General features: G+C 39.9%; 3 protein-coding genes and 1 long non-coding RNA gene across 5 annotated transcripts; 2 read left to right on the forward strand and 2 right to left on the reverse strand.

Moving 5' to 3' along the window:
- Positions 1-7,796: 7,796 nt before the first annotated feature.
- On the forward strand, positions 7,797-8,964 carry LOC124350264. The gene is made up of 3 exons (XR_006920615.1): positions 7,797-7,903; positions 8,161-8,254; positions 8,422-8,964. It is a non-coding gene; the product is annotated as an uncharacterized LOC124350264 (long non-coding RNA).
- A 489-nt stretch (positions 8,965-9,453) lies between these two features.
- LOC124349564 (moesin/ezrin/radixin homolog 1-like) lies at positions 9,454-15,106 on the forward strand. Of its 2 annotated transcripts, XM_046800266.1 has the most exons (12): positions 9,454-9,627; positions 10,684-10,863; positions 11,484-11,758; positions 11,920-12,003; positions 12,192-12,338; positions 12,406-13,141; positions 13,265-13,420; positions 13,486-13,875; positions 13,976-14,052; positions 14,124-14,217; positions 14,383-14,436; positions 14,963-15,106. In XM_046800266.1, the coding sequence occupies exons 1-8, from the start codon at positions 9,616-9,618 to the stop codon at positions 13,648-13,650; spliced, it is 1,755 nt and encodes a 584-aa protein (XP_046656222.1). In that variant the 5' UTR covers positions 9,454-9,615; the 3' UTR covers positions 13,651-13,875; positions 13,976-14,052; positions 14,124-14,217; positions 14,383-14,436; positions 14,963-15,106. The 2 variants fall into 2 exon arrangements, with proteins under 2 accessions (XP_046656222.1, XP_046656221.1); XM_046800265.1 differs by having other exon boundaries at positions 13,486-14,052.
- Positions 15,107-17,192: 2,086 nt separating this feature from the next.
- Positions 17,193-20,223, reverse strand: LOC124349602 (4-coumarate--CoA ligase 1-like). Its single transcript, XM_046800344.1, has 12 exons — positions 19,690-20,223; positions 19,403-19,610; positions 19,140-19,322; positions 18,944-19,076; positions 18,699-18,861; positions 18,454-18,627; positions 18,232-18,319; positions 18,100-18,149; positions 17,927-18,028; positions 17,725-17,847; positions 17,491-17,656; positions 17,193-17,410 (listed from the first exon to the last, which is right to left on the reverse strand). Exons 1-12 carry the CDS (start codon positions 19,822-19,824, stop codon positions 17,295-17,297), a joined length of 1,641 nt encoding a protein of 546 aa, XP_046656300.1. The 5' UTR covers positions 19,825-20,223; the 3' UTR covers positions 17,193-17,294.
- Positions 20,224-20,313: 90 nt separating this feature from the next.
- LOC124349482 lies at positions 20,314-22,956 on the reverse strand. The gene is made up of 2 exons (XM_046800133.1): positions 22,742-22,956; positions 20,314-22,684 (listed from the first exon to the last, which is right to left on the reverse strand). Exons 1-2 carry the CDS (start codon positions 22,854-22,856, stop codon positions 20,508-20,510), a joined length of 2,292 nt encoding a protein of 763 aa, XP_046656089.1. The 5' UTR covers positions 22,857-22,956; the 3' UTR covers positions 20,314-20,507.
- Between the last annotated feature and the right edge of the window lie 1,733 nt (positions 22,957-24,689).

Genomic DNA, 24,689 nt, shown 5'->3' on the forward strand with positions numbered 1-24,689 from the left:
TCTAGTGAATTGGAAACTGTTAAGGAATTCAAAAGGCTGACAAGCGACATGATGTCGATCAAGAAAAATCAATTCTCCATGTCCTTCGCCCATTGTGTCAATGTGGGTTGTCCTCTTGTTACAATTCACGTCCAGCGGAGTTCCTTTCGCAGTCTGCAGAACGACCCCTACGGCGATTACCAATAACAGCAGCTTCATCTATCAATTTAAAACATTTGGTTAATTTGCAATATTTTACTTTCATTTAGATATAATGGTTCAAACTTCAAAGTGAACATACCATTTGTTGTGAAGTGAAGGTAGATATTCAATTAAGTCAGGAAGGTGGGAAGTTAAATGCAATGCGACTTTCTTTCGGTATGAACCAGTCAACACAATTTGGGATTTAACCAAGTCTACACTTGATTATATTAAAAAATGCTAACGTCGAAGCGAAGTAATTCGATAAAAAATGTCAAAAATTTAACCGCTTAACCTCAAATAGGGCAACTAACCATTCAACAGGCAGGAAATTAAGTTAAACGATAAGAATGAAAAGGAAAACCACAACCCACAGCTTTCTTACAGTTGACATGAAAATTCCACTATAATATAGTAGACATTTCAAAGAAATCAAGACAAACTTTATTTAAGATAAGAGGAAATCTTACACGCAAATATGTCGACAAGATGCTAAACACTGGCTAAACAGATCAAGATAAAGTAATGCTGTTAGTTACATAAGAATCGGAAGTTGTAACATGTACCGTCGAAGATCAATGATAATAATGAATAGCCATTTTAATTTATTAGAAGTTCCCATACGACTGAATTTATAGCTAACAATACTTTTCTTGGCTCTTCATTCTTCCACAGAAATATCGACGGATTATAAACATTCTGAATTAAAATCAGTTCTTTGAAAAAGATCACTCAGCCAAGTGAGAGAGTGCCACAGTTAAATTGACCAAACAAAAGTTGCGACACTAGACAAACATTTAAGGCTAATGTATTGCACGCGTACAAGGGATTCGTTTACCCATCAGATCAAGACACGAAACAACGTCAATCTCTGACAGAGTAAACGCAACAGGTGTAAGCATAAAATCCACCTCTAAGATCAGAGCTTCTAATAAAACGAAAATCGTTAAGGAACTCATATGGCCGACAAGTGACTTGATGTCGATCAAGATAAATCAATTCTCCATTTCCCGAGCCAATCGTTTCAATGGCAGTCGTCTTCTTTTCACAATGCACATCCAGCGGTTTTCCTTTCGCAATCTGCAGAACGACTCCTACGACGATCACCAAAATCAGCAGCTTCATCTAATTTTCAATTGTCATCGTTAATATGCGAAACTTTATGCTCTTTTCATCATTCATAAAACAACGATTCAAATTTAACTCACCATTTGTTGTGAAGTGAAGGTTAAAATCGGGAAGGTGAGAAGTAAAATACAATGCGACTTTCGTTCGGTATGAACCAGTCAACACAATGCGGAATTTAACCAAGTTTTCACCCACATAAAATTAAGTCAGGCGATAAGATTAAAAGGAAAACCACAACCCACAGCTATCTTACGGTGGAAATTTAATACATAGAAGTCCCACTAGACTTACCAAAATAATTCCAGGAGAATTGTTTCGGACAAAAATCTTAACGCAAATGGGACGACAGGAAGCTCAATGGATGAAGAGAAATACTGCTGTTGAACTGATACCTTAAATCGGAGGTTGGATCACATACGAAAATCAGGAGTCGACATCTGCAAATAGATGAGAATTTAAAATTTTGTGATTGTTTCTAAGATTGCTTAAAAATGAAAAACTGAATATGCAAGCCCCTCAGAAACAGAGCAACAACTCCGTCCATTGGCTTTCGGCAGATTAGTCTGAATTGAGTTTTGCAGTCAGCCCGTAAAAGGGCAAACCACAACCCGCAAATTATACTCAAAATAGCAAGCTACAAAAGCAGTTCCAATCGAAATGGAGGTCTTCGCCTAGTCCTAATGGACATCATGGGACTAACGACACTCCAATTGATATTCTTTCTATTCCCCCGCGCCTTTGCGAAAAGGCTGCCCGGCTAGAGCATCACTCTCCGACAATGAGAAAAGCCTCGTCTCAGACCTTCCCGAGGGTTCCAGTGAGCAATGCAAGTACTCCGTGAGTGACCCCCAAATGCAGGATTGCCGTTAGCCAAGACGGGGAGAGCCCAAATCATCACAGGGGATACACATATGCTAATTTCAATTCTCGTCAACTAACAAATGACAATAATCAATCAATTACCTGCCAGAAGAACACTCAGCATAAACCATGTTGCTACAGTCATCTGCATCATACAGAAAGCATCCTGAAATGAAATAATGGGGAAATGATAGAAGTTTTAGGACTAACTGAATAATACCCTAATGTTTAAAAATCATAGTAAAATTGACTATCCTCAAAAATATCAGTACAGGTCTGTGATTACTGATTGTAATCATACCAGCAATATGAATAAAACAAAATAACACAATCACACTTACATTCCCTTCACACTCTTCTACGCCTTGCCCACTACAGCCTACGAATCAGACCGTGATGTAGCCAGTGTGCCAGCCATCAAACATTCATGAAAAAACCTAAAAGAAAACACAAAGCACAGATGAACTTCATGTTAATACTCAAAAATGAGACACAACTTGCCACATACGGCATTTAAGCAGCAGGCAGTAGCATCAGTCTAGGATATTATTCAATCGCCGAAAGCCCGAAACATCTCAGCTGCAGAACAATATCAAATCCAACTTTTACTAAGTATAATAACAATCAAAAACTCAAATTTCAATAATAAAACAGGAAATTAAACTCACCTTCGAAAATCGACATACTGATAAGTCAGATCAAGAATCATAACCAAAGTTTTGGCAGCCACATAACGACACAGCGATCAGCCAACGGATGTGGTGTTTAAGAGTTTAATCGGCTTTTATCGACTATGGGTAGTACCAGTAGTACTAGTACTGGGTAGTAAGGGGAACGGGAGCCGCGGGCTTATTCATCAAGTTGCTGTCTAGTTGCCAAATCGAATTAAACTGAAGCGATAAAATGGCAAATAAACTTATAAAATATAAACACAACACAATACAATACACAATCAACCATTTTTCGTAAATGAGACATTCAAATATTAATTTTACAAATAATTACACAATACACAACTAAATATAGTATTCAGGCAAATTGGCAACATTTAATAAAATAATGTCACGGCGCAAAGGACAGAGCCATTTAAGGCTCTATTGGCTCTGGTCACGATCTCACGGACCCGCAAAACGGCAGTAGTGGTTCTATTATTACAAACATATCGAAAATAACAAAATACCGTTTTGATTTATCGTAAGCTCCCATACGGGGGTGGATATGGATGGATGGATTGGATATGGCTCAATTAATTGCCAAGCAAAAAGTAACCACAGCAACGGAGGTTTACAGCTCAATTGACATTGGCCGCATTATACGAAATTTGTTTAAATATTTATTTTCTGCGTTTTCTTTATCAATCGCATTCTCGAGCAATGCTGAATATTTAGCTAGAAAAGGTTCAGACTTTCATGTCACCGGAAATCGCATTATTGTTCGAATCAATGGGAGGGAGTCCATTCTTAATGATATAAACGGGTCGATTAAGTTTATTGATAGTTCGTAGATAGCTCAGAGGCCTAGAGCGGTGGGATAAGTTGGGCTGTGATATAAACGGCCCTGCTCCCACAGGACGCAGGTTCGAATCCTGCTCTACGGACTTTAAATTTGAATTTATTCGAGTTTATTTTTTTACCTTTTTTATGCAAATTCCATTTCCTTATTCATTATAATTAATTAAATGTGTATTTTAATTGCCATCGAAACGACTTAAAAAATGTTAACAAATAAGTCCAGATGCTGGGAGAACTGCACATTTGCATATAATCTTTAACTGATGTCTGCCCCACAAATTATTGATAATCAAGTGAATAAACGAAAAAAACTATGCGAAAAATTTATGTTATTTTTAAATCGAATTTTATTGATTATAAAACCGGCACAGCAGTGAAGAGAAAAGAGTTGAAAAAGATTTCGATGTTCAAATTAGATTTTGATGGTACGCCGAACGAATAGAAGATCTTCGATGGCTGATTCGCGAATCCTATTTGCACGATCCTTCTTATTCTTCCGTCGATTTCGGTTTTTTCTCCAGTTTTTCGATGATCCAACGAATTGATCGACTTCCATTGGGGTCACTTTCGTCATCTCAACCTTTCCGCAATTAAGAGAAGAAGAAGAACATCGTCTTTTGATGTGTAGCATTTTCCTTGTGGGATGATTTGGCGGAATCGGGTTTATATCCTGCATTTCGACATCAAACTGTCCGCAGTATGCTGGGCGAATAGTAACCAAAGCGGGCCAGTAGGGCAATTTCATCGTACTGGGTGCTGCTGGGAATCCAGTTCTGATGGGCGGTTGGAACATCATTGGCTTTGGCTTGGAGATATCGACGAAATAAGCATCAGGATCGGATAGACGGGCCCGTTTGTTCGGACGACTAAGCGGATCAAGTTTGGCTAATAGGATTGGACAGCCATCGTCGCGCTTCCGCTTAACTGCTCTAACGTTCACCTCCATCTGTTGATTTTCTTCGGGTAAAGGAATAATAACTGCTTCATTCGGGAAGATGTTTTGCTTGAGAAGAGATTCCGGTATCGGCTGATGGTAACCGGTTGTCGCCTCCCGGATGGGAATTTGCTGATTAAAGTATTCGCCGAAATTGTTTGAAATCCGTCCGGTGGAAAACGAGAAATTCATTTTTCAAATGTATAATGAGAGCTTTTGAGAGAATAATCAACTCGTTTGGACTTGATTGATATTGAACGAGTTTGATGGTGTGGGTACGTGCGGACGGATGCTTTATATCAGCAGTTGCCGCAGAAACAGCGTACGCAACCGTATCCTCACTTGATCTTTTGATTGAGAAATATATTTCTCATTGGGAAAAACAATTGAGATGAAGATATTAATGAATTTCAAATTATTTGAAATGTTGTTCAAAAATGTTTGATTGATTTTAAAATGGAGTCTATTATTTAATTGAGCTATGAAATCAGAAATATTCCGTAATCGTTCGATATTACGTGATCGCTGCGCGCCGCTGTGTCATAGTGGACACAATCGGAAGTAATCAATTCCGGTAAATTTTAGTTTGGCATATAATTTTGATTTAACTTGCGATCGATTTGAACTTAATTTGAATTTAACGATATAAAACTTCAGAGACCTTTGTTTGTCAACGGGTAGGCTATTTTTTTTTAAAAAAAGGTAGTGTCAGATATATTTTTTAATGCAAATGCGATCAGCCAAACTTAATTTTGCTAACTGCATTTGAACTTCAATATATTAGTGTCTATCGATCACGATTTATCTTTGCGTCTCCTTAATCTTTTTCATTTGTTTGTATTTGGTTGCGAGGTACACACTTAAGAATATATAAAAGTAACCATAGCAACAGAGGTTTATAGCTCAATTGACTGGGACATTGTACGAAATTTGTTTGATATTTATTTTCTGCGTTTTCTTATCAATCTCAAATGAAAAGGTTCCTTACAACATACCACCGGAAATCGCATTTTTGTTCGAATCATTAAGAGGAGTCTCGCGAGGAGTTTTTTAATCGGCTATACTATTAATTTAAAACGATTAAGTCAGATTCAAAATAACATAGTTCGTAGATAGCTCAGAGGCCTAGAGCGGTGGAATAAGTTGGGCTGTGATATAAACGGCCCTGCTTCCACAGGACGCAGGTTCGAATCCTGCTCTGCGGACTTTAAATTTTAATTTATTCGAATTTAATTTTTTTCCCCCTTTTTTATGCAAATTCCATTCCTTATTCATTCGTATTTTTAGTTCGGCGTCATTTTGATTTAACTTGCGATTGAATCGATTTGGCATTGAATTAATAAACCATTATTTTTAGAACACGAAAGGTATAGTCCACTATTTTCCACATGGACAAGTTGTTGAAAGGAATTGGAGAGGAGTGAAAGCGTTTTAGCAAGGCGCATGCTCACCTGAGTGTATTTGTTAATAGAAATTCGTGTAAGATGTTTCAGATTCTATACAGACTTGACGCATTTGCGCAACACAAATCATTAACAATTTAAGTGAAGCATCGAGACAGTCCACACATCTCGTCTCACCTGGTCCATAATTTAAGAATTCTTATGAGCAGCTCAACTCCAGGTATAAAATTTAACGTTACCAAAACTTTATTAATTTTCATTCGTATCTGTGTGACACTATTCATCCCAAAAATATTATTCTCACATTTATCTTTATAGAAATTAATTACTGGCTCATGACTGTGCCTCAATTCATCCATCCGAAAACCATATCCGCTTAATTCGATTAAATAAAGATGAACAACACTAATCAAGATAACAGAGACTTTTTCAATCCCAGTTTCAACATCAACACATTTCTAGTGACCACGAAACTCTTTTGCTGTTCACTCGGAATTCCCCTGAACCTGCGAATAGTCAAAACCATTATTCGTCTCCTGCGTCTCGGCTACAAATCCCGGCACATTTTCCTATTAAGCGTCTTCGTTTCCTATTTGCTCACGTTCGTTCATCCGCTCGTCGAACTGACCTACTGCGCAATTCTGCCGCTGGAATGTTGGGAATTTGTTTGCGTCGTGTTGGTCGTCATTAGCGGCTTGCCTCACGCTCTTTTACTGCTCAACATGTGTCTAGCTCTGACTGACAGATTTCTAGCCATCAAATTCCCTTTGATGCACCAGAACAAGATGACGTCACGCTTTGCCAAATCCACCATTATCGTCTGCAACATTTCACTTGTATTCCATCTCAAATTTGTCTACATCATGGGACTTGCTCCCCTCCGCTGCGAGATTTGGCTAGTTCACATAACGGTGGTCGAGCTGACTATTCTCATATTGTTCGTATCTTACATAATCTTGAGTGTTGTCGTTTACCGACAAACGGAGAGTCGATTGAATGAATATCAGACGAATGGCGACGGAACCAGCGAAACTTCCAGGACACCTGGAATAGCATTTGATCAGGAAATGGTTGTTATTGTTGGTGGGATTGTAACTGAATCGAGGCAACTTACCACGTACGGAAGTGAATTCCTGGACGCTCGTCCCTTACGTAATCGTTCCGCTAATATTGTTAGACCAGCAGAGCCCATTCCAGTCGATAGAGATTTAGAAGCCTCTCGTTCACTAGTCATGGGGGTGATCCCACTTGTCCTCACAGTTTGCCCACTTTTGATTTTGTTGTTGGCATTTTTGTTTTGCCAACTGATCGGTCAATTTGACTGCAGTATTTTCACTTGGTTGGTGACCTATTTCAAAGAACTGAGTTTAATTCAGGCTGTTTATAATCCGTTGATATTTCTGTGGAAGAATGGAGAGCTAAGAAAGGCACTGTTGGCAATTAATTGAGCCGTATGGGAACTTTCGATAAATCAAAAACGGTATTTTGTGATTTGAAAATATTTTGTCGTCTGTAAATAATAATAGAAGCACTTCTGCGGTTGTTGCCAATATTGCCTGAATACTATATTTTGTTGTGTAATTATTTGTAAAATTAATATTTGAATGTCTCATTTACGAAAAATGGTTGATTGTGTATTGTATTGTGTTGTGTTTATATTTTATAAATTTATTTGCCATTTTATCGCTTCGGTTTAATTCAATTTGGCAACTAAACAGCAACACTTGACGAATTAGCCCGCGGCTCCCGTTCCCTTTAATACCCATAGTGCATAAATGCCGGTTACATCTCTTTCTGACTTTCTTTCTCACTCGTCGTGTCGTGTCGAATTGACATATTGAGATGATATTTGAAGAAGAGATTTATCAGCATGTCGATTTTTTAAGGTAAGCTTTATTTCCTTGTTTTATTATCGAAATGTCTGTGTTTTGGTGTTTATTTAGCTGGATATGATTTGCGTGTTCAACTGTGTTTTCTGTTTTGCAATGGTTTTCTGCAGCTGGGATGTTTCTGTGATTGAATAATAGCCTAGACTGACTTACATTTGTGATTTCTTACTATAACTACTGTTACATGTGTTGTGTGATATATTGTTTTTCCTTTGGAAGTTCTAATTTGAAATTCAACTCTGCTTCTCTTGTAGGTTTTTTCATGGGTAGTTGATGGCTGATGTGCTGGCCACATGGTCTGATTCATTGATTATGGTCGACAAGGATGAGGAGTGTGAAATGAATAATGTAAGTGTGATTGTCATTGTTTTATTTATGTTTCTGATGTGATTATTACCACAGACCTGTACTTTTAGTTTTGAGGATAGTTTTTATTTTACTATGATTTTTAAAGATTAGGGTATTCTTTATATTTGTCTGAAATTTTCTAACCTTGCTTCATTATTCCATTTCAGGATGCTGTCTTGGTATTGCATCCACATGGTGTATGCCGAGTTCTTCTAGCAGGTATTGATTGGTTATTATCATTCATAAGCTGATGTGCATTCAAATATCATTTGTGGGTCCCCTGTGATGATATGGGCTCTCCCTGTCTTGGCTTACGGTAATCCTGCATTTGGGAGTTACACACGGAGTACTTGAATTACTTACTGGAACCCTCGGGAAGGTCTGAGACGAGGCTTTTCTCATTGTCGGAGAGTGATGCTCTAGCCGGGCAGCCTTTTCGCGAAGGCGCAGGGGAATAGAAAGAATATCGATTGGAGTGTCGTTTAGTCCCATGATGTCCATTTGGATTAGGCGAAGACTTCCATTTCGATTGGAACTGCTTCTGTAGCTTGCTATTTTGAGTATAATTTGCGGGTTGTGGTTTGCCCTTTTACGGGCTGACTGCAAAACTCAATTCAGACTAATCTGCCGAAAGCCAATTGATGGGATTGTTGCTCTGTTTCTGAGGGGCTTGCATATTCAGTTTTTAAGTTATTTGCTATTTTACGAACAATCACAAAATTTTAAATTTTTATTTGCAGATGTCGACTCCTGATCTTCGTATGTGATCCAACTACCGATTTAAGGTATCAGTTCAACAGCAGTATTTCTCTTCATCCATTGAGCTTCCTGTCGTCCCATTTGCGTTAAGATTTTTGTCCGAAACAATTCTCCTGGAATTATTTTGGAAAGTCTAGTGGGACTTTTATCATATATGGATTTCCACCGTAAGATTGTTGTGGGTTGTGGTTTTCCTTTTTAATCTTATCGCCTGACTATAATTTCCTTGCATTCGCTAAACTGTGACGGTACCCTGCCAAATGGACAGGATGTGTTGGGAAGTTACCCTGGCCTTTCGACAACTCACATATACATATAAAATCCCATCACTCTAGCTATGTGCCCACATGCTGACCATCTGTGTACTTTAGATTTTGTTGACCATATGCTATTGAATCTCTTCTACACCACCAGCAACAACCCCAGTCTGTCTGTCTGACATTAATTTCTTCCTGTTGTTTTCTTTCTTTCCAGGTTCTCCGTGCGTATTGTTCGCGCGAGCGTGAGTCTGCAGAAGTAAAAGCCCGGCTTTCAACTCTTCCAACAAGAGTCAGAGGAGAGAAAAAGCTTGAAACAGCCAAGAGCAAACAAGATCATCCAACATGCCGAAATCGGTGAGTTGTGTACAGTGACGTAAGATGCTGCCAATTTTAGCACAACTGGCCATGTGACGTTGTAAGCCTTTTTTCTTCGCTCAGAGTTACCTCGTGACTCCTCAGCCAAGAAATAAAAAAGAGTGGGTGGGTGGGGGTTGCAATTGTTGCCTATATTTTTATGGGAAATGTCTTGCGTGGTTTAAACCCACGGTCGTCTCTTCCTGTATCATTCAATCGGGGTTCGGGCATACATTCTGTTCTGGATTTTCTGATAAAATTTTGTGTGTGGGGAGATGCGATTACGCAGGGCAGAAATTTCTTTCCAGTGCGTCACCACCAACACCGGAGACGAGAGATGACTTGTTCAATTGGGGAAACCGCGGTCTACGAACGGTTTTCCCGTACCAAGGGGTAGGGCACCCACTCACGGACGGACCGGGGACTAATGGGACTATACACCGGCTCGCCAGTCTACTAACTGCAGTCATTAGATATTGGTGTGGCACCTGTCGGGGTCCTGTCTTCTTTCCCCTTTTTTATTTCTGGTTCTTTCACACCGACCGATACGCGTCTGTGCTGCTATTGACTGTAGCAATTTCGAGGGCGTCTAGATATATTTATTCGGTGTCGGCGTGTGGGATTTTTTGTCAAATTCACCATGAGCGACAAGAAGATGGTATATATAAAATCGTATAATGAAAGAAGAAAAATGTCTATTGGGTTTTCTCTTTCCTTTCTTGTGTGTGTGTGTCTGGGTGGGTTAGTCATGCCATTCCGTAACGGACTGGCGCCGCCGATAAGAAACACAAGTCAGACAGCCGAGACTTGACTCTGAATGACTGTTCTGGCTTTCTTTCTTTTTCTTTGATGGTTGTCAGATTGTGAAAGAGGAAAAGAGATTAAGAGCCCTAGTGTTTTTCGTACAATGGGTTGGAAGAAAAATAAGGGCATCCGAACCAATTGGTTCGCCGATCACGTTCAAGAGACACGAATGAATGGTTGAAGCATCTTTGTCGTTAATGCCAACTCACAGATCTTCTTTTTCTTTCTTTATTTGTCTTTAAATGAATGTAGGTCAATGTTCGGGTGACGACGATGGACGCCGAGCTGGAATTTGCCATCCAGCCGACGACAACGGGCAAACAGCTGTTTGACCAAGTTGTCAAGACAATCGGTCTCCGCGAAATCTGGTTCTTTGGACTCCAGTATACCGACAGCAAGAGTTATTCGACATGGCTGAAGCTCAACAAGAAGGTACATTGTCATTATCGGTCCTTGGTTCCTTTTTTTGTCTCTCATTGGAATACTTTTGCATTTATAATTGAGGGACTATTTCAAAGTTTACATAATTCAAACGGAATATTCTCTCTTTTTTTTTCTCCCACCCGATTCCCCGTTTTGATTGAATTGTTTCAAGCCCAACGATTATGTCAAGGATATATTCAGGTTTATTTTGGGCAGAGGTTACTGCCAAGATCAGGTACAGTTAATCGTATCAAAAAGGCAGACGGCAAATTATACGCTGCTGTTGTATTAGTCTCTCGTGTAGCATACTATAGTGACCCTAGATAGATAAGCGAAATATGTAGTGCAGCTCTTGTAGGCTCACCGTCTTCTCTTATCCATTTTTACAAGCCTTTAGATCCGCTTGATGTCGACACTGTTGGGAAAGTAAAAAAAGGACGTGAAATGAAAATAAATAGGTCGCAGGATATTTTGTTGCCGCAATGCTCTTGTGTGTGTGCCGTGTGTGTGTGTGTGCCGTGTGTGTGTGTGTGAGAAATGTTTGATACTAACTACTTTTACTATCTTGACGTATCTTCCCCTGCCCCCTTTCCATTACTACTACTGGTGCTGCTGCTGCCCACCCTCAGGTGCTGAATCAAGATGTCAAGAAGGAGAGTCCGCTGCAGTTCAAATTCAGGGCCAAGTTCTACCCGGAAGATGTGGCTGAGGAATTGATTCAAGACATTACGGTGCGGCTCTTTTACCTGCAGGTCAAGAATGCCATCTTGACGGACGACATTTATTGCCCGCCCGAGACGTCGGTCCTACTCGCCTCGTATGCCGTCCAGGCCAAATACGGCGATCACGATAAGGAACTACACTCTTCCGGTTACCTGGCCAACGACCGCCTTCTTCCGCAACGGTACTGTACTGTAGTAATTGCAACCCTAACGAAACCGACGCATTCAAATGTCATCCAATTTATTTATTTATTTTTCTCCCCCCCCCCCCCTCTCTCTCCTTGTTTGTTTCCTTTCTTTGTGTGTTCTCATTTCTATATCTTTTTTTGTTATTCCATTTCAGAGTCATGTATCAGCACAATCTGACACGGAAGCAGTGGAATATGCGCATCTTTACCTGGCATGCGGAACACGGAGGAATGCTCAGGTAGGAAACCCGACAAGAGAACGAGTGAGAGACACACAGAAAACCGCATACGTGTGGTCAGTCGAGCTGATCTCATGGACCGATTCGCTCGGTCGCAGACCGTTAACTCGACTTTTTTTCTTTTTTACCGAAAAAACTTGAAATGACGTTAAATTTTTTCTTCTTTTTTTTGGGAAATGATTGTACAGGGAGGATGCCATGATGGAATATCTGAAAGTGGCTCAAGATCTGGAAATGTACGGTGTCAATTATTTCGAGATCAAGAACAAGAAGGGCACTCAGCTCTGGCTCGGCGTTGACGCTCTCGGACTCAACATCTACGAAAAAGATGACAAGTAATACAAATCTATAAATTTCGTGTCGAGAATGAAATGATTAATGGAATTCCTTTTGCTATCGTAGATTGACTCCGAAGATTGGGTTCCCTTGGTCAGAAATCCGCAACATTTCTTTCAACGATCGTAAATTTGTGATCAAACCAATCGACAAGAAAGCTCCGGATTTCGTCTTTTTCGCGCCTTGCTCGCGCATCAACAAGCGAATCTTGGCCCTGTGCATGGGCAACCACGAGCTCTACATGCGCCGACGTAAGCCGGACACGATTGAAGTGCAGCAGATGAAGGCCCAGGCCCAGGAAGAGCGCCGATCCAAGATGAAGGAGCGCCGATCCAAGATGAAGGAGCGCGAGAAGTTGCAGCGAGAGATTCAGGCTCGTGAAATGGCTGAGCGCAAGCAGCAAGAATACGCCGACCGGCTCAAGTCGATGCAGGAAGAGGTGGAGTGCCGGCAGCGCAAGTTGCTGGAAGCCCAGGAGACGATCCGTCGCCTCGAGGGGCAACTCCGTCAGTTGCTGAAGGCCAAGGAAGAGCTTGAAGTGTCGCAGAAGGAGCTGCACAACATGATGAAGCGGCTCAATGAGGCCAAGGAGATGGTCGAGAAGATTAAGCTGGAAGAAGAGATCTGCGCCAAACAGGTCGAGGTCCAGCGCATCGCCGAGGAGGTTCAACACAAGGACGACGAGACTCGTCGTCTCCAGGAAGAAGTGGAAGAGGCTCGAAGGAGGCAAGAAGAGGCTGCAGCGGCCCTTATTGCCGCCACGACTACCTCACAGCATCAACACGTCAACGAAGGCGATCACGTAAGGACCAAAAATTTGATTAAACATTTTTTGCTTGTCATGGCTTTCCCCTATCGAGATAAGATTGTCCATTTATTTGTTTAGAAGCTTTTTTTTTTTATTTCGTTATCATTTTATTTACAGGACGAAGGGGAGGATGAGGATGAAGATACACCCAACGGTGACATCAGCGCGGGCAATGATTTGATATCGGAGAGCGACATCAACTCGATCCGCGATCCAGTTGAAGACCGCCTCACTTTGGCCGAGAAGAACGAACGTCTCCAGAATCAATTGAAGGTTCTTTTGCTTCATGTCTTTTGAAAAATGGTTTGAAATTAACTAATTTGATTTTGATTTGGCAGATGTTGAAGAAGGATTTGGCCGGCACCAAGGACGAGACCAAAGAGACGGCCATGGATAGGTTGCATAAAGAGAATGTCAAGCAGGGTCGCGACAAGTACAAGACGCTACGGGAGATCCGCAAAGGCAACACCAAACGGCGTGTCGATCAGTTTGATTTCATTTGATTTTAACGCTTAGTTTAATTCGATTTGACAACTAAAACAGCAGCACTTTAGTCATGACGAATTAGCCCGTGGCTCCCGTTCCCTTTACTACCCATAGTCCGTAAAAGCCGGTTACATCTTGTCTGTTTCATTCGTCGTGTCGTGTGGAATAGACAAACTGAGTTTTTGACTTGTAGCTTGTAGTTATGATTTTTGAAGAAGAGATTTATGAGCATGTCGTTCAAGGTATATCTTCATTTTCCTGTTGTGATATTGAAATTTGCGTGTTTTGGTGTTTATTTAGTTGGATATGATTTGCGTGTTCAACTGTGTTTTGCTTTTGCAGTAGTGTTCTGCAGCCATGGTGTTATTGACTAATAGCCTAGATTTACAATTGGCATTTCATACTACATTTTACGTGCGGTATGTGATACTGATACATTCTGTTTCCTTTAGAAGTTCTAATTTGAAGTTCATCTTTGCTTTTCTTGTAGGTTTTATCATGGTTAGTCGATGGCTGATGTGCTGGCCACATGGTCTGGTTCATTGTTTGTGGTCGTCAAGGTTGAGGAGTGTGAAATGAATAATGTAAGTGTGATTGTCATTGTTTTATTCATGTTTCTGATGTGATTATTACCACAGACCTGTACTGATAGTTTTGAGGATAGTTTACTTTAGTATGTTTTTTAAAGATTAGGGTATTCTTTATATTTGTCTGAAATTTTCTAACTTTGCTTCATTATTCCATTTCAGGATGCTTTCTTGGTATTGCAGCCACATGGTGTATGTTGAGTGTTCTTCTGGCAGGTAATTGATTGTTTATTGTCATTTGTTAGTTGATGTGAATTGAAATTAGCAAATGTGTATCCCCTGTGATGAGTTGGGCTCTTCCCGTCTTGGCTTACGGTAATCCTGCACTTGGGGGTCATTCACGGAGTACTTGCATTGCTCACTGGAACCCTCGGGAAGGTCTGAGACGAGGCTTTTCTCATTGTCGGAGAGTGATGCTCTAGCCGGGCAGTCTTTTCGCAAAGGCGCGGGGGAATAGAAAGAATATCAATTGGTGTGTCGTTAGTCCCATGATGTCCATTAGGACTAGGCGAAGACCTCCATTTCGATTGGAACTGCTTCTGTAGCTTGCTATTTTGAGTATAATTTGCGGGTTGTGGTTTGCCCTTTTACGGGCTGACTGCAAAACTCAATTCAGACTAATCTGCCGAAAGCCAATTGATGGGATTGTTGCTCTGTTTCTGAGGGGCTTGCATATTCAGTTTTTCATTTATTAGCTATCTTATGAACAATTATACAATTTTAAATTCTCATCTATTTGCAGATGTCGACCCCTGATCTTCGTATGTTTCAATCTTCAATTCTTGGGTAACACCTACAACAGTCAATATATTCTCTTGTTAGTTTAGCATCCTTTCGATCTTGTAGCATTGCATGTAGGATTTTTTAAATATATTTTAATGACATTTTTCTATGTTACGCAAGTCTAGTGGGTAGTATTAAATTAGTTCATACCGAGCGAAAGGTGAATCATTTCACTTGCTACCTTATTTTTTGAATTGAATGTACTAGGCCTATTAGTTCACAATAAACGATGTGTTCACTCTGAATATTTAAAGTGGAAGTATAATTTTGAAAATTAACTGACAGTTGAAAATGTAGAACTTAGCTGATTTTGGTAGTCGCCGTAGGGGTCATTCTGCAGACTGCGGAAGGATTCACGATGGATGTGAATTGTAACAAGAGGACAACGCTCGTTGAGACTATTGGCGCAGGGCTCAAAAGGTGGACAATTGATTTATCTTCGATGTCATGTCGCTTGTCAGCTTTAGGAGTTCCTTAAGGATTTCTGTTTCGTTAAAAGCGATATTGGTGTATTTTACTCTTACACCTGTTGCATATACTAGCTGTCAAAGCGTTATGTTATTTTGTGTCACGTTCTCGACGCAATATATTGGCTTTAAATGTTTGTCCATTGTCGATATTTCTAAATATAAATTAGGCAGAGTGTGGAACAAATCAACTTGTCGAATGTGTTGCATGAATTGGACTAATGTTATGGACCCAGTCTGAATCGATTTATTTACCCCAAGTCCCCAACCCTATATGCATACTGAGTTATTCACATGCTACACTTAAAGCTATTATCGTAAACACTATCGGAAATACTGAAACAAAGGGAACTATTGTAGCATGATATTTTATTTTTAACCAATCTAATTTTCCATCTAGTTCACGGTATATAAATAGTTAATCAAGATGTACATGGGATGTATACATGCTCTAGGTTAGATTTAGAAAAAAAAAAAATTATAAAGATAATTATAAAGACCAAAATGTGTCGTTTATTGGTTTCGTTAATTCATTAGATCAATAATTTTGTTGTAAGACAGATATCAGTTAAAAACTAAATGTGAAGTTCTCCAGCATTAAGTCATACAGTGCAAAAAATTTCAAGTCTTTTCGACGACATTATAATGTCCTTATTTCAGAAATGGAAATAAAATTTGCACAAAATTTGCATAAAAAAGTAAAAAAAGATCGATTCGAAACGAATCGAAAGTTCGTAGAGCAGGATTCGAACCTGCGTCCTGTGGGAGCAGGGCCGTTAATATCACAGCCCAACTTATCCCACCGCTCTAGGCCTCTGAGCTATCTACGAACTATGTAAATAGCTAAATTTTACATAAACACTTTTATTGCAATAAGAAAAACTTCTTCGATGACAAACATGGATGCGCAATTGGACGACAGATTTCACGAAATAAATGTTGCCTTTACCGTCGCGTCATAGGCCATTGTTTGTTCCCTAAATTGTCGATTATTACAGTCCAATAGTCCATTCATTTTATTCATTCGATTCAACCCAAAAATGCAAATTGCACGGTGGCGCCACCGACAGCGTTTATGCTATTGAAACGTTTTCTTATTTCATAGCTACAGCATGAGAGAAGGTTTCAAATGAAATCGAATTTTTCTAAAGTGATTTTGACGGCATTTAAAGTGCATATTTAATTAAAATTCAGTGAAAAATTAAATGGAATTTGCATAAAAATAGAGAAAAAAAAAAGATTCGAATAAATTCGAATTTAAAGTCCATAGAGCAGGATTCGAACCTGCGTCCTGTGGAAGCAGGGCCGTTTATATCACAGCCCAACTTATTCCACCGCTCTAGGCCTCTGAGCTATCTATGAACTGCTAATATATTGAATCGACCCGATTATATCATTAAGAATGTACTTCCTCCTATTGATTCGAACAGTAATGCGATTTCCGGTGCGATATGTAACAAGGAACCTTTTCTAGCTAATCATTGCTCGAGAATGCGATTGATAAGAAAACGACGAAAATAAATATCTAAACAAATTTCGTATAATACGGTCAATGTCAATTGAGCTAAGCCCGCTAAACCCCCGTTGCTATGGTTACTTTTATATTCTTATGTCTGTACATCTCAACTAAATAAACCCATCACATGAAAAAGCTAGACGCAAAGATAAATCGTGGTCGCTAGACACTAATATTGAAGTTTAAATGAAGTTGGCAAAATTCAGTTTGGCTGATCGCATTTGTATTTTAAAAATATATATCTGACGTGACACTAACTTGCTTTTTAAAAAATACCCTCTGACAAAGGATTCTGAAGTTTTATATCGTTACAACTGCAGCAATTTCATCAGCTCCGGCCGAATTATTTTCCCCAAATCGTTTCGAGGAATTTTGTTGGTGAATCGTATTCCACCCCGCAATTTTTCTTCGTCCATAACTTTCTCTGTATTAATATTTAAAAAATTAAATCCCAATTAAATTACCGAGAATTTCTCCTCAGATATTTCGTTTCACCGTTGTTACCGTTCATATAAGCGATTAATTCCTCGGCCGTTACGTGCGTCTCAGGTGACAAAACGACGAACGCCAACGGCCATTCGCCGTCAATGTCGTGCGGAAGTCCAACCACAGCCGCATCCTCGACAGCAGGATGGGCCATCAAGTATTTTTCAACGTTGGTAGGCACCACCTGCATGGCATAATTTAATTAATTCGGTCGGTTATTGACTATTATAAATAATTCTGATTTATTCTTACGTGGATATTACGATACTTGATGAGTTCCTTGTAGCGGCCTATGACGTAAACGTGTTCTTTCTCGTCATAGTAGCCCTTATCGCCAGTATGGGCCCATCCGCCTCTAATGAATTCAGCCGTCTCCTGCGCAGCACCAATTCACGTTATTGTAACATCATAAATGCAAAGTCACGATTTGTTATTGAAATTATTTTTTATTTACCTTCGGTCTGTTGAGATATTCTTTCAACATGAAAGGCGATTGCAAGCAGATCTCCCCCACTTGATTCGGGCCGAGTTTCTCACCCGTGTCGCAGTCAATCACCTAATTAATTTTTATTGGAATATTTACGAGCATTATTAAAAGTTCAGTTCCAATTTTAAAAAATTAATCACCTTGAGTTTGCAGAATGGTCCCACTATTCCAACCGAACGAAAAATGTGCCCTTTAGATAATCAATTTTAAATGAATTAATAGCGCTTTTATTATTTCAATTTCGCGGGTCACGCCAGGCCTATAATCAATACTTGCTATAGCTTGTGATTTGTCCAACTGTGCCCAGTCTGTTGGTGAAGGATGCTGGCAAGTCAACCCTACTTCGGTCATACCGTAAGCCTGCATTATTTCGTCGTACACATAAATATAGTAAGAAATAATTTCATTGATTATTAAATAATAAATAAATATCTAATAATAATTTAATAATTGATAATTAAATCATGTTCAATTGCATTTGAAATTTTCTTTACATTATTAAGGAAGAGCAGGTTGGGCAGCTTGTCGAATATCTGGCGCTCGTACGCAGGATTAATGGACGATCCCGCGATGGAAACGGTCTTGACGCTCGACAAGTCGAATTTGTTCAAATGCGGATGCTTGCAAAGCCAAGCGATGTGAGCCGGAAACAAGCTTATTGCTACCGGCTTTCACAGATAAATAGAACGGAACATAAGAACAGTTTGAATATTTTTTAAATAGGATTTTTATTATCTACCTTGAATTGCTGAATGGCAGAGAGTAAATTGTCTTCACTAAAATCCGACAAGCAGTAGATGTCACGACACCCAAGTGTCATCCCTAGCAGCAGTGAGAGTCCATAAGTGTTGTTCATTGGATTAACAAAAAGAAATTTGGTGCCAACTTGATTATCCGATGGCCTATGTTACATTATCGACGAAAGATATTAATGCTGATAGTAGATTAAATAATCACTCATTTGGAAAACCGTGAACAACTCACTTAAAACGTGATAACGATCCAACGACTGTTTTATGTGGCATAACGACGCATTTGGCCAATCCCGTTGTCCCACTGGTATAAGCAAGCCAGGCCATAGAACTCATGTCGACATCATCCAGATTTTCAGGACATTCTTTCAATAAATGAATAAGAAGTTTTTAAAATTCACCTTCAAAACGTTAGGATTTGTTTGTACCATCTCCGGGGTCTTGTAGCAACTCGTTAAATTGGGTACAGCCAGTCACTGGGTTATCTCCAATCACAAAAACTTCTCGAACGAAATCCAATCCTTTGACAACGTCAACGATCCGACCAGCTCTGGCGTAATCGGTTAGTACAAACTTGTTGCCAATCTCTCTCATGCGATGATCAATGGCATCTTTGATTTTTAATTGTAAAAACGAAACATTTAATAAAATTGCACATTTTCTATTAAATCATTAGAGGGGATTTGATTACCGTGAGACAGGTTCACGCTGAGACAGGCTTGAGAGCCTCCGGCTCGCCAAACGGCCAGTGACATCAAAGGAATTTCAATAAAGTTGGAACCAATCACAACTAACTTGTCACCCGTCTGGAAGCCTCTCTTGCGCAGCCCGGATGCCACTGATCTCATGCCCTGGAACAATTGATGGTAATTCATCGATTTACCTGTCGAAACATCCGTCTAAATAAATTCAAAGTAAATAATATTACTTCAAATTGGCGATTAATTATTTTTAAAGGTAGAAAACCGCTTAACTTACTAGCCATTTTGAATTGCCGTGGGCTTCAACATTTTTTCGAATTGACGTTTCGATAAAAATACCAAGAGGGACATTGGGAATTTGGAATTCACATGAAGTTCCCTCACCAATAAGTTCGTTGTCGATGATCGGCATCTTCAATGTTCAAAGACTCATGAGAGACTAACACAAGCAATCTAACATTGCGCTCCACAAATCCATAACCCGGAAATACACACAGATATGCTATAAATAGCAGCAACAATAAATCTTTTAATCACAGGAATTTATTCTTATGGTTGTATTTTCATTCGAAAATCTCCATACAATGCTGTATAGATCAACGTGAGAAGGGAAAGGGGAGAATGAAAAAATAATCTTCAATATGATGATTGATGAAACACGCTGCTCTGTTGTACAACCGAACTCGAACCTCAACGTACATAAATCATTTAACAATGAGCGCTAAGATTTCTAGTTATGAATACAACTGCTTTTCAATTATTCTTTGTGGTTGAAAGTTAAAAAGTCAAAATAAAAATTAAACAAATTGTCTACTCTGCAAGTGCTAAAGTCAATAGTTCATCTAATTTCATTATTTAACTGGACGATTTCAAAGTTAGTGTGTTATAAAATACTGTAAAGCGCAAATAGAAAGAAAATTTATTTATAGCCAACCGACATTTGAAAAAAAAAATAAGTAATTTGTGTAAAGTCACGTTCGTTCACGATAATAATAATGTCGAATACATCAAATAGTCAACAGAAATAATATCAACCCGCTGCTGAGAGATATAAGAATATGGCCTTCATTACGTTTGACACCTAATAAGCGACATTCATACACTATAATGCTCAAATCCGTTGTCAGAATCCTCGTCAGGATCGTAGTATTCCTCAATTATATTAACATAATTTCTGGACTTGAATTGAACAGCCGAAACTTCATCCTCCTCTTGATCGTCCGATTTTCTCCCAACTTGCGTATCAACCGACGGATTAATTTCTTCCGCCGGGGCTGGAGCATCCGGCTGCTGTAAAACCGCATCCGCTTTTCTCTCTAGTTCGGAATTAGTCTGAATAAGACCTAAAAGAGAAAGTAAACCCACACTCGGATGATCGTTCGGGATCCTATTATCTGGTAACAACGGTTCCTCATCCGACATTTCCGGCTTCTCATTCATTTCTCCAGCCATTTCAAAATGGCCGTCGTGTAAAATTTGGGACTCGACAATTTCACTAAATTCACTCCGGCCGATGCAAGTGTCGGCTGCCACCCGGAATTCCAGCACTCTCGATCGATCGTAAAACAAGTTGACGGCCATTTGAGATTCACCCGCTTTGCTGGTCGTCTTCTGCAGCCAACAATCGGTCCAGAAACTGTCCTTGAGTCGGTACTGGACCACAAAGTGGTAGGGAATGCCCGTCAGGTCTTGGTAGTCCCATTTCAAAAGTCCAGAGATCGAAGTCGGACTGTTACTATTTCCAGCTTCAGTGCTGGACAAGGTTTGATAATTCACATTGGTGGGCGGGCCAGGCAATTGACTTAGTGTGTCGCTCAAAAGATTTTCAGACTCGTAGACGGAATAGTGCCACCGAAAATCCTGTCCAGCATCATCGCAGTTGGTTGTAATGAAGAACTGGACTTGGCTCTTGTCGTCTTGATTTCTTCTCACGTAATCGGCCATCCGGCGGATTTCATCCACCACCAGCTTCCGCTTACGTTCGACCATGTACCAGCAAGGATTGTTGTAATAGGCCATCATTTGCTCCTCATCGGCGACGGCCACTAATTTAACCGAAGCTTCCACGTAATCCCGCATCGCATCCAGTCTCTCGTTCGTCTTCTCATCCAGCGGCGGAATATTCAACACTAATGAAAATTTCTTGTCAAACGTGTCGGCCAGGGCTTTTTTCAAATGTTTCCTGCCGGGCAAAAAGCTGATCCCGGACAAATTGGCCATTTTCTCGGTCATCTCCCATTCCACTTGCTTGTCGTTCAACCAGCGTTTCAACTGGCCAGGTCTAAACACTGGGTGAGTGTTACAAATGTCAATGATCCTCACAATTTCATCGTCGTCGTCGATAGTTCGACGGGCCTCCAGTATGGCGTGTTTGATGCTCTTCTTCATCAGTTCCTGGTATTTCCTGATGGCCATCCGGAACTGCCTCAGGGATTTCTTATTCGAAACGAAACGATTGGCGTTCATCCTGGAAAGAATCCTCCTCACTTCAAACAGGTGGAAATAACACTGGACAATCAATTTCGATTCCGTGTCGTAATAATAATCGAACAATTCATCGGGGAAACTGTTGAAAGGATCGACGATGATTCGGATGGGACAGACGATAGCGGCGATGGTGAAGTCGTCGGTTTGGCCGGCCAGGATTTTCGACCACATTTGGTAGACGTCAAAGACGCCGTACTTGCGTTGGCAGCGCTTCTGGTTATCAGCGTAGAGACGACATTTAATTTGATTGAATTGATGGATCTCTTCTTTGTCGAACTGCTGCCGGAAATCATCCGGATCCTGGCCATCTTTCAGCCCATCGACAAACTGGGCCGCCAATTCGGATAATTTCTCTTCTTCCTCTTTCCGGGTGTCATCTTGGTCGTCGTCGAGATCCTTGGCGATGACACAATAGGATTCGAACCCGTAAACGAGTCCCACCACGACGTGAGTGGCATCCGACGACTGGATGAATTTCCGGATTTCCTTCTCGTCACTGGGGAAGTGAGGGCCTTCATTTTTGACGAATATCGACATGTCTAAAAAGATTTTGCCCGTCTGGAGCCGGCAAATTATTGTCCCGGTGGCTTCCGTCACCTTCCATCGCTCGTTTAAGTAAAGGCTGGATCCGCAATACTCGTCGATGAGATCCCCGACGACGCTGGCCTGCGAATGCTCGTCTAAATTCATGTGCTCCAATTTGTTGTACGATTTCGAATGATTGAATTCCAATAGGTATTCCTCTATCTTTCGATTGGGCCAGCATTTGCCCTCCAGCTGATTTCCTAAATATAAAAGATTCGTCAAATAAAATTGAGGTTATATTTGATTAAACATTTTACCTTTGACTACGCGGTCGTTGCGGTAATTGTAAAAGTCACCCAGTTGGATATCATTTCGTCCCAGCATTGAAATCCTGGTGTAGTGACTTTCGATTATTCCTTCAGCAGCCTCCATAGCAATATATATCACTCGAAAACCTTATTCACTTAAATCAAGACTAAAACACGAAACACAAGTGTCGGTGACGAACGGCAAACATCAACTGATATGAAGCCCAACCTTCCCAATTCCCATGTCCTCGACTGTTTCTCATTTTTGTTATTGTAGGTATATGACGCCTTTCTTCCAAGTAAAAATAAATTAGACGATTGCAACGTTTGATCGTCATATTTTTTTGTTATTTGGCCTTCAGGACATTTCTTGTTGAAATCCCACCAGCCCCGGCGAACGCCCACAATTTCCAAGGTTCCGAGTAATATACTTTCCTAACGGAATTGTATTCTGTATTACTAAGAACTCGAATATTTAACTTCCATTTAAAAAATAAAATAAAATTAGCGGCTTATTCACAAAACACACATCTCCTTTCGGCTAATAGCACACCGAGAACTTGATCGAATCGATAAGGACAGCTGATCGACAGGGATCAATGATTTACATTTCGTCTTTTATTTATTTCATCAAACATAAGTTACGGTTAAAAATGATTGAATAACATGTGAAAAAGGTTTTTGAATCGAAATTCATACCAGTATCTCAAATAAAGTCGCGTTTTATATTTTATTGGCCATAAAAACCAAATTTTATGTCACATGCCAAACGATTGCAGCCGAGTCAATGTTATATAACAGTGCACCCACAAACGGAATTAAGCGGAGTTAACTTGTTCTACCAAAATGTCAGCATTGATGAAAAGTAACGGAATGAAATCCCAGTTGGATCAAGTAAATGCACAAGTGGATGACGTGCTTAACGTTATGAAAGAAAATACGAAAAGGATCTTAGATCGTGGCCACAGACTGAATGAATTATTCGAGCGGGCCGAAGCGCTGGAAAAACAAGCGACCATCTTCGTCAAGACAACCACCCACATCAAGAAAAAGGCCAAGTTCAGGGCTGCTAAATGGACTCTGATCTTGGCCGGAATCATCGTCATCTGTATAGCTGTGATCAGTGCTATTCTTTTCGGTTGAGTGATGGTTAACAGCTGGTGACCTGATTGTTAAAAATGTCGTAATACAAGTCGAATTTTCTGAAATAATTTTTCAAATTGTCATTCGTATTTATTTCATAAGGTATACAGGAGCTAGCGCTATAATAATTTTTTGTTTGTTTGATCGACACGAACCCGGAGTTCAAATAATAACGAACTGGATTATTTGAGTCAAATAAGCAACACCTGTTGACTAACCTGTTCTATCCCTACTGAAACATACTTTTTGCATGGCGGCTCTGTTTGGTCGCTTGACGTCATTCTCATTGCGTTTCAGCTTTTCCATCCCATCCGAGAGGGACCTAGTATATCCAGGAAATAGTATATTGCACAGCTAATCAAACATTTGGTTTGTTTACTTGGGGAATTTTATATTGGCGGGATTCGACAGATGTTTATTAACTCTTTTAACCTGATTCTGTGTTTGTCGTTTTTGTACAGTACTATATAATACAAGTTGAATATCCAAAATAATTTTTCAAATGTTCATTCGTATTCATTTCGTTACGTATATGCTGCTATACTGTACGTTATATATATATAGCAGCATCTGACAGTGTAAAAATTAGTTCAAATAAGGCACCGGATTATTTGAGTCAAATAAGCAACACCTGTAACCTGTTCCATCCCTACTAAAACATACTTTTTGCATGGCGGCTCTGTTTGGTCGCTTGACGTCATTCTCATTCCGTTTTAGCTTTTCCATCCAATCCGAGAATATAGGAAATGGAATTGAACAGCTAATAAAACATTTGTTTTGTTTACTCGGTGAATTTTATTGGCGGGATATTAGG

Source organism: Daphnia pulicaria, chromosome 7 (assembly GCF_021234035.1).
Source record: "Daphnia pulicaria isolate SC F1-1A chromosome 7, SC_F0-13Bv2, whole genome shotgun sequence".
In the NCBI taxonomy this organism is placed as follows: domain Eukaryota; kingdom Metazoa; phylum Arthropoda; class Branchiopoda; order Diplostraca; family Daphniidae; genus Daphnia; species Daphnia pulicaria.

Coding starts and splice junctions, on each gene's coding strand:
- LOC124349564 (XM_046800265.1), top strand. Junction 12,004..12,191: donor GAACACGGAGGAATGCTCAG/GTAGGAAACCCG, acceptor ATGATTGTACAG/GGAGGATGCCATGATGGAAT. Junction 13,142..13,264: donor ACGTCAACGAAGGCGATCAC/GTAAGGACCAAA, acceptor TTTTATTTACAG/GACGAAGGGGAGGATGAGGA.
- LOC124349602 (XM_046800344.1), bottom strand. CDS start 19,824: ATGCCGATCATCGACAACGAACTTATTGGTGAGGGAACTTCATGTGAA. Junction 19,077..19,139: donor GCTACAAGACCCCGGAGATG/GTACAAACAAAT, acceptor ATTTATTGAAAG/AATGTCCTGAAAATCTGGAT. Junction 17,848..17,926: donor AATATCTCAACAGACCGAAG/GTAAATAAAAAA, acceptor GGTGCTGCGCAG/GAGACGGCTGAATTCATTAG.
- LOC124349482 (XM_046800133.1), bottom strand. CDS start 22,856: ATGGAGGCTGCTGAAGGAATAATCGAAAGTCACTACACCAGGATTTCA. Junction 22,685..22,741: donor CAACGACCGCGTAGTCAAAG/GTAAAATGTTTA, acceptor TTTTATATTTAG/GAAATCAGCTGGAGGGCAAA.